Raw genomic sequence first — 13,320 nt, 5'->3', positions numbered from 1 at the left:
AAAAGAAAAATAACTGGTCTTTGAGGGTCAGAAATCCAGCTGATAAGAAAGTGATCAAATACTTATTTGACACAGTAATTCACAAATAAATTGTTAAAAAAAACCATACAATGTGATTTCCGGATTTTTTCACTATATATATATACTGTATATATATTACATACAGTATTTGGTGATTATGTGGTGCATTTTGATATTAGAGACAGTGTTTATACAAATTGTTTATGCATTATAGAAAGTGTTTGGAAATCATAAAATGTTTAGACTTATGACACTGTTTGGCAATTTGAGGAGTGTTTATACATTATAGATGATGGGTGGCGATTATAAATGGACATTACAGATAGTGTTTTGTCATTACGAAGAGTGTTTAAACATTATGTTTGATTATAAAGGGTGCTTACTGTGGATCATCAACACTGTATTTTGTGATAATTAAGTAGATTGTTTATAAATTGTGTACATACAGTGTGTTGTGGTTTTTAAGTTTGTTAAGAAATTACAGAAAGGGTTAGACATTAGAGGCCGTGTTTGATGGTTATAGAGAGTGCTTTGATATTTGAGACAGTGTTTATAAATATAGACTGTGTTTAGACATTACAGACAGTGTTTGGAGATTACGTGCTGTGTTTGGTGATTACATTGGTGGTTTGATCTTAAAGACAATATTTGGTGAATAAAGAGAATGTCTAGGCATTACAAAGTGTTTGGCAATTGTGAAGTTTATTTATAAATTATACAGTGTAACGTGAGTGTTTGGAAATAACAGACAGTGTTCAAAGATTATACAGAGTGGTTAGATATTAGAGAGAGTTTTGATGGTTATAAAGTGTGTTTAGGCTGTAGAGACATTGTTTGATTGTTATAGAGAGTATTTAGACTTTAGAGAGTATATGGTGTTTTTAGAGAGTGTTGATATATGAACAGTGCTTCGTGGAAATATAAAAATTGTTTAGCCATCAGCGATGAATTTTATAGAGAGTGTGTAGACATTGGAGATAGTGTTTGATGGTTATAGAGAGTGTGTAGACATTGGAGACAGTGTTTGATGGTTATAGCGAGTATTTAGAAATCAGAGACAAAGTTTGGTGGCTATAGAGAGTGTGTAGATATTAGAGACAGTGTTTGGTGGGTATTAAAAGAGTGTTTAGGCATTTTAGACAGTGTTTGGTGGGTATAAAAAGAGTGTTTAGGAATTTTAGACAGTGTTTGGTGGGTATAAAAAGAGTGTTTAGGAATTTTGGACAGTGTTTGGTGGGTATAAAAAGAGTGTTTAGGAATTTTAGACAGTGTTTGGTGGGTATAAAAAGAGTGTTTAGGCATTTTAGACAGTGTTTGGTGGGTATAAAAAGAGTGTTTAGGAGTTTTAGACTGTTTGGTGGGTATAGAGAATGTTTAGACATTGGAGACAGTGTTTGATGGTTAAAGAGAGTGTTTTGACATTGGAGACAGTGTTTGATGGTTATAGAGAGTGTGTAGACATTGGAGACAGTGTTTGATGGTTATAGCGAGTGTTTAGAAATTAGAGACAAAGTTTGGTGGCTATAGAGAGTGTGTAGATATTAGAGACAGTGTTTGGTGGGTATAAAAAGAGTGTTTAGGAATTTTAGACAGTGTTTGGTGGGTATAAAAAGAGTGTTTAGGCATTTTAGACAGTGTTTGGTGGGTATAAAAAGAGTGTTTAGGCATTTTAGACAGTGTTTGGTGGGTATAAAAAGAGTGTTTAGGAATTTTAGACAGTGTTTGGTGGGTATAGAGAATGTTTAGACATTGGAGACAGTGTTTGGTGGTTAAAGAGGATGTTTAGACATTGGAGACAGTGTTTGGCAGTTACAGAGAGTGTTTAGACATTGGAGACAGTGTTTGATGGTTATAGAGAGTGTTTAGACATTGGAAACAGTGTTTGGCGGTTACAGAGAGTGTTTGGTGGGTATAGAGAATGTTTAGAAAACATGGTGCTTCATGAAAATATAGAAAGTGTTTTGATAACAGAAACAGTGTTTGGTGGGTATATAGAGTGTTTGGATGTTAGAACACAGTGTTTTATAAATATAGACTGTGTTTAGACATCATATAGAGTGTATGCTTTTGTTAAAGAGATTGTTTACCATTTTTTTTATTATACAGGACATTAGAGACAGTGTTTGGAAAGTGTGTGGAGTGTTTGAGCCTTATAGACAATGTTTGGCTATTACAGTTCTAGATGATTAAACAACGTGTTTATAAAGAATGTTTGGTCAGTTCATCTTGGCTTTTTTTCTCTTCCTCTCCTGTTCACCATTTTGTGTTGTGTGCAGTGCTTCTGCACAGGACGACATTAATATTCCTTTGAAGAATGTTTCTGCCACTCTCTCTCTCTCTCTCTCTCTCTCTACTGCAGCACTCCCAAGCTCTCAACAATTACTACTGCCGTTGAGAGGAGCATTGTTAGGAATTCCCCTCGCATACACACGCGCACTGTCTCACACACACACACACACACACACACACACACACACACACACACACACACATTCCTTCCATACACATAAATGCGCGCGCACACACGCACACATACACAGTTCTGTGGGGTGCCCGGTGATTGGGTTAATGGTGGTTCCTGCCTTCTTTAAAGACGAGTGTGTGTGGGTTATTTTTAGCTGAGGGAGTTAACAGAGAGGAGGCGAGCGGTACCGCAGTTCCTTTAATGCAGCATGCAGTGTTTCGACACTAGGGCAACTCTCTGCTTCTGTCATCTCACACACACACACACACACACACACATACACACACACTTTAACCCAGCATTATAGTCATATCTTTATATGCATGTATGCATCCAGGGCTTAGAAGCGATATATTAATCATCTCAGCAGTATAATTAATAAAGCATGTTCAATGTTCAGATAATAATCAGTGGTTCGAAATCTTTTAAAAGGGGGCAACGTAAAGAACTCTGGGGCCACGCCTTTGTATTCTGTCCAACAGGAACAATGTTACCCAGGGCCATGCAGAGGAACAGGCACTCAAATACGGATACGCTATGGGATACTGATGAAGTGTAATACAAACGATCCCAATAATTTGTGACAACAAGAGAACGGCCGAATGATGATCCTGGTGCGTTAAAATAAACACATTAATAAATCTCACGATCTCTCAACAGGTCATAGTAGCTGTCTCTGTATGAAGTGCACAAACGGATCACTACTTGTGTCACATCAGCTGTGTGTTACAGGTCAGAGTTTAAACAGGCAGGTATGAAGAGTGAGAATTTTCCATTGCTTTATATTCATATACGAGTATGTGCAGGTTTAATGTCAATTGGTTTATGTGTCCTTCTATTGACGAGGCAAGAAACAAACTAAAAAAAAAAAAAAACTAGCATTAGGCCATTCATGGGTTGTCTTTGGTAATGTGAGTGTTCAGGGTCTTCCAGTAAAGCATTGTTGGGAGAGACAAAAGCAATGTGAACTCACTTAATCCTGTATACAGGGTTGCGGGAGGCCTGGAGCCTATCCTAGGGGCCACGAGGCAGGGTACCAATCCATCGCCGAGCACACGCACACACACACACACACACACACACACACACACACACACACACACACACACACACATGTTCATTCAAACGTAATCTGGGAAACGCAGTTAGTCTAATCTGCATGTCTTAAAACACCCTGGTGTGTTAGCTCATAAATATATATTTCTGTATTTCTGCTATAAAACGTTTCATTCTACCTGCTCAGCATGCAGTACACTCTCTCTCTCTCTCTCTCTCTCTCTCTCTGTCTCTCAGTCCGTCTCGCTCTTTCTCCAACACTTTGTTTCCGTGTGTCTCTCAGTCTCTTTCTTTAGCTTCCTCGATTTTGAAAGTGTGCGTAAGTGTGACTCATGATGTCTACACCTGCTCAGCTGCCATTGGTTGTTGAACTGTGTGTGTGTGTGTGTGTGCGTGTGTAAGAGAGAGAGAGTGAGAGGGAGAGAGAGACTATGTGGATCATCAATGTTTAACATGTTTTTTAGGCTGAGATTTAAGATTGCTGGAACCGGATTAAGATTAAGAACCCTTCAACACATTATCAAATCCTGGAAGGACAGAGCCGAACTGTCAACAAAATATGGTTTAAAAAAATAATGAATGGAGAACACTTAAACAGTTGGTAAAGTTCAATAGAATTTCAATACACACACAATGTAAGGTGTGTTCAGATTGACCCTGTTCCAGAGCGTTGGGTGCGTCAGGGAAGGGCGCGCGTGAAGTGATGTACCCATCATGCAAAGCGCCCAGTGTACAAGCCTGTGGATCGAGTCTTATGATTCAGTTGGTCAGGTCCAGACTCGGCAGGGTTATGTGGCAAATAAAGTGAAGTCAGCTGATGAGCTGAATGTACGTACTGAATGACCAGGTTATCACATCTATGGAGTTTGTATTCTCTAATGGAACAGGTATATTTTTGGAATTGTGTAAGAGTGTTTCTGGGAAAGCATGAGGAATCTTTTTCACACATTGTGTGTTGTAAAAGCCACTCAATGAAAATGACTTCATTTTGGCCAGGCCGTACAGTATGTACTGTATATATGTACGGTATGTATAAAAAGAAAGAGAGAGAGAGAGATAGAGCATCGTTTTTATGCTTAGCACATAGCACAGCGCACGACTCGATTAAAATCCCACCGCTATCTGGTTTTGCGTTTCTATAGCAGCAACATTTTAATGCATTATGTTTCTTTTGTCTTATAGTGAGCGACAGCTGTTTTCGTAACCTTGCTGAGGATCGCAGTGGAATCAACCTCAAAGACCTTGTGCATGACCCCTCCCTGTGAGTGCGCACACAAACACACACACACACACACACACACACAGATGATACCTTTTTCTATAAAGCTGCATAAATACACCAAATACATCAAATACACATTTCACTGTTTAATAACAATTTTAAGATCGTCATGTATTTGGTGCATTTAAAATACAATATTTAACTTATAGACTGTATAGTATCACACATGATTTTTTTTACTAACATCTAAACCAGCATTTTTGTATGTAACATTGTATTTTAATTAGTTGTTTTTATACACTAGATTTTTTTTTTATATGGTGTGCTTTGCCACAATTCACTACATTGCTGAGTGTTTCTTATTTAGTCTCACATATTACACTTCTTTTTAACATCATGAGATAGCTCTGTCTACACAACGTCCATACTGTACATTCAGACTTTTCCTAAACTTAAACCGCTTCAGCAGGAAATACAAGCTACTGTTGTGGAAAGGTTTAAGGCTCTAAATTCTAGAGGTTAAGTTAATAAACATGCATTAAAAAAAAAAAACTTAGCAAAACCTAAAGGATCAGGAACCTCAAATTGAGTCACAGACAATTGAAATTGATGTAGTCTATTGATTTAATCTTAAAATATGTCCGGTGTTGAACTGTCCCCAGTGTAGGTACAGTACAGCCAACATTTAAATTATGCTCATGTGTAATGATCAATTAGTACAGCTGTAAACTCTACATACAGTAAGTGCTTGTAATAAAGGTCAAATATTGTATTAAAATGAGATAAATGTCGTACTCGTGGAAGATTTATGCAGAAATGATTATCTCATGTAAAGTGATGATAAACAGATGTCTAGAAATCAATTAGGAAGGAGAACAATTTGGGGATTTGATCATATTGTTCTATTTCGGTATTGTGCAAAGAATTTCATATTGAATATATTAATCAACATTAAAGTTCGATTAATACCAAGATACAGTGGTATCTCAATTTTACACTACGAATTTAATCCGTTCCGAAATTCCGTATTGCAAAACACATTTTCCCCTAGGAAATAATGTAAATGCAGATAATCCGTTCCAGCCACCCAAAAAATATTACCAATGTTACCAATTTCAAACACTATAATCATATTTTTGCATATAAACATAAGTATCATAAAAAATAAATAAATATTAAACCTCACTTAACCTTAATTTATGATTCCTCTTGGCACCTGCTGCTTTAAAAACAAAACTGAAAGCAGCTCTGTTTTCTTCATGTTTCCTGGGACCCATGTCGCTATGGTTCAACTAAATCTTGCAAAAAATGCAAAAAAGAAACTAACAAAAAGTTTTGCTTGGCCTCCCACTGGCGAAAGAAGTTTTGATCGGCTCCCGGACGTACGCGCGACCAAAAGTACACGTGACCAACTCGGCCGAAAATGAATTTTTTTTGAGGTATTACTTTTGATATGCTAAAATTTTTGTTCTTAAAATAAAAATTTGCAAGGCGGGTCGTTTGTAGGTAGGTACCACTGTATAATTATATTTTTAGACTAAATTATTATGTTATTTAAAAAAACCTGTAATAAGCAAGGAATAACGCATTCCAGAGCATCCTGTTATATGAGAATAACGCGGACCGCAGTGGTGCATTTTTACGATTTCTAGTTAGATTTATTTAGTATCGTGAAAGACAAGTTAGATCATGTTCTTACTTATGTCATAGCTGCAATAATCATTCACTCCATTACCATCTTCGTTCTTTCTGTCTTCTCTCTTTCGATATATGTTGCTTAATTGGATAATGATTGCTCTCTCTCTCTCTCTCTCTCTCTCTCTCTCTTTCTCGTAATGCAGCTTGTCATTTTACCAAGAAACCTAAAGATAAATCTGTTCTGAAAACTTCACTAAGTATCATGATCGTTACTAAGCATTTACCACCAATACATTTAATCACTTACTTATTATGGGTTTTAATCCATTCAAGGACACAGTTTTTAATGTTTCTTATTAGTCTGAGATTATGTGGAGCGTCTGTCATACAAGTCCCTGTGTGTGAGCTGTTACAACCGGATTTACCCGTGATGTCATAGGAAAATAATGCACACCTTCCAACCAATCGATTCGAGCATTTAACCTCGCTGTGGTATGAAATGAAATGGCATTCTCCAAGGCCTTGGTGCAATATGTTATAGAAAGTGATGACAGTGCAGTACAAGATAATCACTGGAGAAGTAAAAGTCACAGTGCAAATGGAGAAGAAAATACAAGTCAATAAATAAATGTGGTGCAAAAGAACTCAAGTAAACAGTGAGCGCACAGTATACAGTACAAGGCGGCCCAACAGTCTGTATCCATTGGTGTTTTTTTTTTATTTTAGATTTCAGTTTCTCATGTTGGCAAGACAGGATTCGTCACATAGAGAAGCTGTTGATGAATTCTATTGCATTTAAGGGCGTTTTCAAATTATTAGGATCTTTTCGGGGGACATTTGGCGCCCAAAGTCTGGTTCATTTTAATCAGTGAGAACACACGCTTTGAGCTCAGGAACCGTACGGAAGTCCGCTGGTAAAGGTACAGATATGAAAGCCAATCATACCTAACCGCTGTTTGGACTGCAATGTTTTCAATTACACCTAGCGTATACAATTTAAAAAAAAAAAAAAAAAACAAAGACCATATACATATTTTTTCAATAAATAGCAGTGCTAATTTAAATTTAATAATTAATTTAATTTAAATAAAAAGTGCTGATTTAATTGCTTGCTCTAAAGGTAGGTCATTAGTTTTCGGTTTTGACGACAGTCTGTGTGACTCAGCTGCTCAGGCAGACAGTGGAAGTTCATTTTATTCCACCCCCTGTGCACTAGAACAGGGACGAGCCTTGACTCATGCCATTCTCGTACCCAGAGATGTTGGGTCCGATTCAGCGGTGCTAGAGCCTCATAGGGTGTGTGGTGCGGAGAAGTGTGTGATAAGTTATCTGAGATAGGTGCGATATGGTCAGTTGTTTGCCTTAGTAGGCAAGCATGGTCTCTTTAAATCTGATGCAGGAACGTACGGCCCTCCAGTGAAGGAGGGTCATAATGGGATGGTGTAAGAGAACATGGCAATAAAAAAAAAATCGTTTTTGGATTAGTTAGTAGGGATCGGATGGCGTTCTGAGGCAGACCTGCCAGGAGCGAGGTGCAGTAGTGTGGATCGAAATGGCAGGTATTTTGCTATGAAAGCTGTCCTAGATACTTTGGTTCCAGGAGTGGGAGCCTCTAAACTCAGTGGCTTATCGCACTCGCAATACATGTTCGGTTTTTGAGGCAGAGACACCACTATAATGTTGTCTGCTGACTTCACTATACGCCGCAGTGTCTGGCAATCTGATACCCTACAGCTCCAGTCCCAGACAGTGATCCGGCTAGTCTATACACTCTCAATGACTCCTCTGTAGATTGAGACTAGAATGGGGAGAGGGGCTCTAGCTCCCTTCAGTCTGTGCAGAAAGTGAGACACGAGATTGTAAAAGTCCTCGGACACGTGCAGTTCTATAAAGGTTCATTTTGTCACATCTCCACAGGACTTCAAAAGGATAAGCAGTGAGGATTAATTTCTCCATTCAACAGTCACCTCCTTTGTCTTGTCAACATTAGGAGAAAGAACTGGCACCAGTCCACTAGCTGCTCTATCTGTGCTCTGTATGCTGTCTCATTATTGAATTCCACAACTGTAACATTATCCAGAAAGGTAGTGATGATTTTTTTTTACGCTGGGTGGCATCGGGGTAAACTGCAATGGTCCGAGTACACAGATCTGAGGGGTGATGATGCTTGAGGTTCACGGTCCAGCAGGTTCAGCTATATTGTCAAACGTTTACTGAAACATCAGTTTTTATTTTTTTTTATTGCAGAAAATAAAAATACACATGATATATGATGTACATATACTGTACATGATAGAAATTCCATAGGACAGTTGATTTTGCTTTACTACCTCTTAATCAGTGGGAACCTTGAACCGTAAAACAGCTCTATGTCTTAAGTTTTAGTTTTAGAGTTTTGATTTTTATTTTTTTTATTAAAATTAATTTTGGTTAACTGCCATAGAATAATCCCTATAACTAAATTACAATGGAGTTCAAGTCAAACCGGGACTTGTGATCAGATACCCCCTGAATTAGGGCGTAAATTCTTTTTTTAATTTACAAAAGACACAATTTTTCAAACACAATACGGTGATGAGACTCTATAAACATCTAAATGCTATAAATGTTTTAAAGAAAGCGATACGTCCATGAATGATGATTCTATCGGAGGTGGATTTGACCCCAGTGCAGTCGTTCTTGTAAACATTCACTAGTTGAAATGCCGGATCTTTTAAAATAAATGGTTAACTTGTCACCAACTTGCTGTCTATCTGTGGGAACTGAACACACAATTATTCACCACACCACTTGCACGTTACAGGAACTTGGCTGGGAGTTATTGCCCACTTACAGTCCAGACCTCGGCTCCAAGCCATTTCCTTATGTCCATTAGAGGAGTTCCTGGGAGGCCGGCGATTTCCGTGTGAAGCAGTCAGCTTGATGGTATCCAAGCGCTAGTGAAACACTGGGAAGTGCATTAGTGTAGCAGTGGATGATATAAAGAAAGAGAGGGAGTTTTTACTCTCATAACTGTGTTCTTTTATTCTGTACAAATAAAACAAAATCACTGTTTGACTTGAACACCCCTTGTAAATAGCTATGTTAGAAGGGTTTTTGATGCAATATTTTGGCTGGTACTAACTGACTAAACACCTGAGGTCAGCGGTCATCTGCTACGCTCTGTCGAAACATTAAGCTAATTTGGTATTTCACTGCTTCATCCCATTCATTTGAGAGCAAATACACAACAAGTTTGCTCTAACTCCACCAGCTCAATAATCAAGAACTGAAAATTCAACGTTCTTTTCATTTTCAAGTTGCATAGATTACAGAAAAATGTGTCTCTATTGCCGTATGAATCATAACCCTTGATAAATACAGCCATGGATGATCAATAGTGCTGTTTTCATTACTAAGATAATGCATCTTCCTTAGATGTAGCGAAATCCTGTTATTCTCGAGATACCTGAGGCGCACACACACATGTTCAATTTACACTAATGAGAAATAAGGAATTCAGTTCCTGATGGATGCAACAGTTTGCACATAACAGTTTCTTTAATTCAAAAACAACAGTAAACTCATTATGAGAATAGAGAACAAGGGTTTGGTGAAAAAGTGGTTTTGTTACTGGAAAAGCTGATTTATTTAAAAAAAACAAAAAGTTTAGATGTTGGGCGGCATGGAAGCTTAGTGGTTAGGGCTGTTGCTTTGTACCTCCAGGGTCTGGGTTCGATTCCTGCCTCTACTGTATGTGCATGGAGTTTGCATGTTCTCTCCCATGCTTGGTGGGTTTCCTCCGGTTACTCCGGTTTCCTCTCACAGTCCAAAAACATACAGGTTAGGCTAACTGATTAGTGTTCCCAGAGTTGCCCATAGTGTGTGAATGAGTGTGTGAGTACAGTATATGTGTGTGCCCTGCGATGGCCAGGGTTTACCCCGCCTCAAGCCCTAAGTCTCCTGAGGTAGGCTTCAGGCTCCCATGACCAGGGCAGTATTTCTTACCAACTAGACCTCAGCACTGGTTACCACCTAGCTGTCATAAATAGACAGTAAGTATACTAATTGAGTAGCACTGCACAAAGCTGCCAGTTTCAATTATCACGACTGGACAGTTGCTGCCATAGGTGGGTGGTGCGTTCAGACGATTCAGTTCCATGGAGTGACTTTTTTAGCGATGCCACCCACTTTTACTGACCTTCCAGGGGCTTCAGAAGGTTGTTTAGAAGAATGCATTAATCAGGCGGAAGCATCAGTTCAGACTCGGGGGTTGGGGTTTGGGGGGGTCTCAAGTGACAGATATGAATCTATATCAGAGTGAGAGAGAGAAAGAAAGAAAGAAAGAGAGAGAGATTAGAAAAATGGAAAAAAAAGAGCAATAGATAGATAGATAGATAGATAGATAGATAGATAGATAGATACCTTATTGATCCTAAAGGAAATTCCAAAGTAGAGTGTGTGTAGAGCGTTAAGATAATACAGATGTAAAGAGGAAAATATGGTCAGAGAAAGAGAGGATGGATGGAGAGAAGGGCAAGAGATAAAAGAAGAAGGACAGAGGAGAAGGAGGGGGAAAGAGAGAGAGAGAGAGAGAGAGAGAGGAAAAGAGGAAGGACAGAGGGAGGTGTGGCTCTGTCCTCCTATGTGTGTAAGTCATGCTGAAAACTCCAACACACACACACACACACACACACACACACACACACACACACACACACTTTGCATTATTAATAAGTGGTACAGCAGCAGATGGGCTGTTATAGAGCCAAAGCAGGAGGAATCCACATCTGCACCACAGCTGTGTACATGACCCAGAGAGAGAGAGAAAGAGAGAGAGAGAAAGCAAGAGGGCCACTCATCTCTCCCTCGCTTTCACACCTCTTTCCCTATCTGCCTCATCTTCTCACCTCCCTGTCTCTCTCGCTCTCACCGTCTCAGCCCTTCTTTCTCTTCCCCTCTCTGTCACACTCTCTCATCTCCTCTCTCTCTCCCTCCCTCCCTCTCTCTCTGACTCCCTCTCAAAACTCTTTATCTAAGGACAAACAGAACTGGGCCAACACAAAAAAAGAGGAAAGAAAGAAGACCAGAAGATACAGTGTCCTTTCCAAAAAAGTCTTGGAACATCTCAAATGCACAGGTGTGTAGAGTGGGTGTCAGTCTCAGTCTACACATCTGCCAATGCAAAAAGTACCACCAGATATCATCCGCCGGATCTGTGCGGATCACTCTCGGCACAGACTTTGTAGTAAAGATCAGGATACACAATCCTGACGGAGACCATGCCCTAAATGCTCTTCCCATGTTCCAGGAAACTCGTGATAACAGGTTGGAGAAAACTACTGTAGCATCACCGTTATGCTTAAGAAAGGACACTTTAAACCTTTTCATTTTTAACGCCAATGAATTAAACATCATCATTATAAAATAAATGTGACTGGCGTAATTGTGTTTTGTTTTTTTTCAGCTATCTGGATCAAGTGGTAATGCCATTAGGCTAATGTAGAGTGAAGACAGCTGTTGCTAGATAGATAAATATTTTCCTGCCAGTTGTATATGTTAATAAATCAGGAATAACGCGAGACAGGGAGTGCTGTTATGGGACAATGATTAGGGGAAAGCGGTGATATGACGTGGCCCAGTGCAAAGAGCAGTCACTGTAACAATGGGGAAGTTGATTGTTTAACAGTTGCAATATTAGATTATTGCATTAGCATGGTGTCCATTTTATTAGTTTATAGTCACATTAAAATGTATGGAATAAGAGGCGGCAGCACGGCGGTTTAGTGGTTAGCATTGTCGCCATGCACCGCCGGGGTCTAGGTTCGAGTCCTGCCTCGGGTCTGTGTGCATGGATGTTCTCTCCGTGCTCGGTGGGTTTCCTCCCACAGTCCAAAAAACATGCAGATTATACTGACTGGGATTTCCAGTGAGTGAGTGTGTGAGTATGCATGTGATGGATTGGCACCCTGTCAAGGGTGTGCTCTGCCTAGTGCCCCGAGTATCCTGGGATAGGCTCCAGGCCCCCTGCGGAGTATAGAATAAAAGTTACTTATTAGTTTTATTAGTTTATTTTCTCGGTAATGTTGTCCTGCAACCGTGATTTGTCATAAATTCATATTTCCTGCACTACCAGCTTTTAATATAAAATCAGAAGTGAAGTTAAATCCCAAATGTCTTCCTGTTTGCTTTGTACCTTATGCTCACTACATAGGGTATAACATAACTGATATGCCAAACTAAACCTAGATTTATTTCTTGAAGCAACAGTGGCGGCTGGTGCAAAAACTTTAATGTTAAAATTAAACTTTTAATATCTGCTTGTAAAAAGCCATAAGAAGTGCTGGGAAAGCACCGAGTGTAAGCTCGGCCGCGATCACTTGACTGCTGCTTAATTAGAAGATCAGGTCGATCTGGTCCAAGCTCTTTAACTTTTTTTTCTTTCCTCGTCCGATCGCCTTGCGAAGGGGTATTTTAGCAAATAATTATTATATTTATCTGGCTTCCACATCAATCACTATTCAATACATTAACTAACAATCTGCTGAGAATGGTCCAATCACATGATACCCAATATTTAAAAACAATATTGATTCGCTAATAACAAAAGTGGGCGGGTTCAGGGATGATTTGAAAAAAATCCAATTAGAGCTCAGCCTCAAGTCACATGCTTTTCAAAAATGGACGTGAATAAAAAGGCACTTGTTTGTCCGGTGACCCACGGACACGAACAAAATACAGTTTATATTTACAGCGGAATATTGTGACTAAATGACTTTATTTAATTATTAAAATAAATAATCATTATGTTAAATAATTACATGTTAAAGTAACATTCTTCTCTGCCTAACTTTAAGGGGGTGACGCCCCAGCGCCCCTTATTGACCGGCTGCTACTGATGTATAATGCTCACAATAAGATAAAAGCAAATAATACAAAA

The 13,320-nt window shown here is 39.0% G+C and overlaps 1 protein-coding gene across 8 annotated transcripts in view; it reads left to right on the top strand.

Annotated features, from left to right (window-relative positions):
- Nucleotides 1–13,320, top strand: part of gphnb (gephyrin b) — a 125,540-nt gene that overhangs the window by 46,718 nt on the left and 65,502 nt on the right. For all 8 annotated transcript variants that reach the window (XM_053489463.1, XM_053489462.1, XM_053489461.1 and 5 more), the window contains exon 2: nucleotides 4,724–4,802. In XM_053489463.1, coding sequence (XP_053345438.1) covers nucleotides 4,724–4,802 — 79 coding nt within the window. The remainder of the gene's footprint in view (nucleotides 1–4,723; nucleotides 4,803–13,320) is intronic.

Source organism: Clarias gariepinus, chromosome 27 (assembly GCF_024256425.1).
Source record: "Clarias gariepinus isolate MV-2021 ecotype Netherlands chromosome 27, CGAR_prim_01v2, whole genome shotgun sequence".
NCBI classification, from domain to species: Eukaryota; Metazoa; Chordata; class Actinopteri; order Siluriformes; family Clariidae; genus Clarias; species Clarias gariepinus.
The sequence above is the reverse complement of the archived record's forward strand: the minus strand, read 5'-3'. Positions and strand labels throughout refer to the sequence as shown.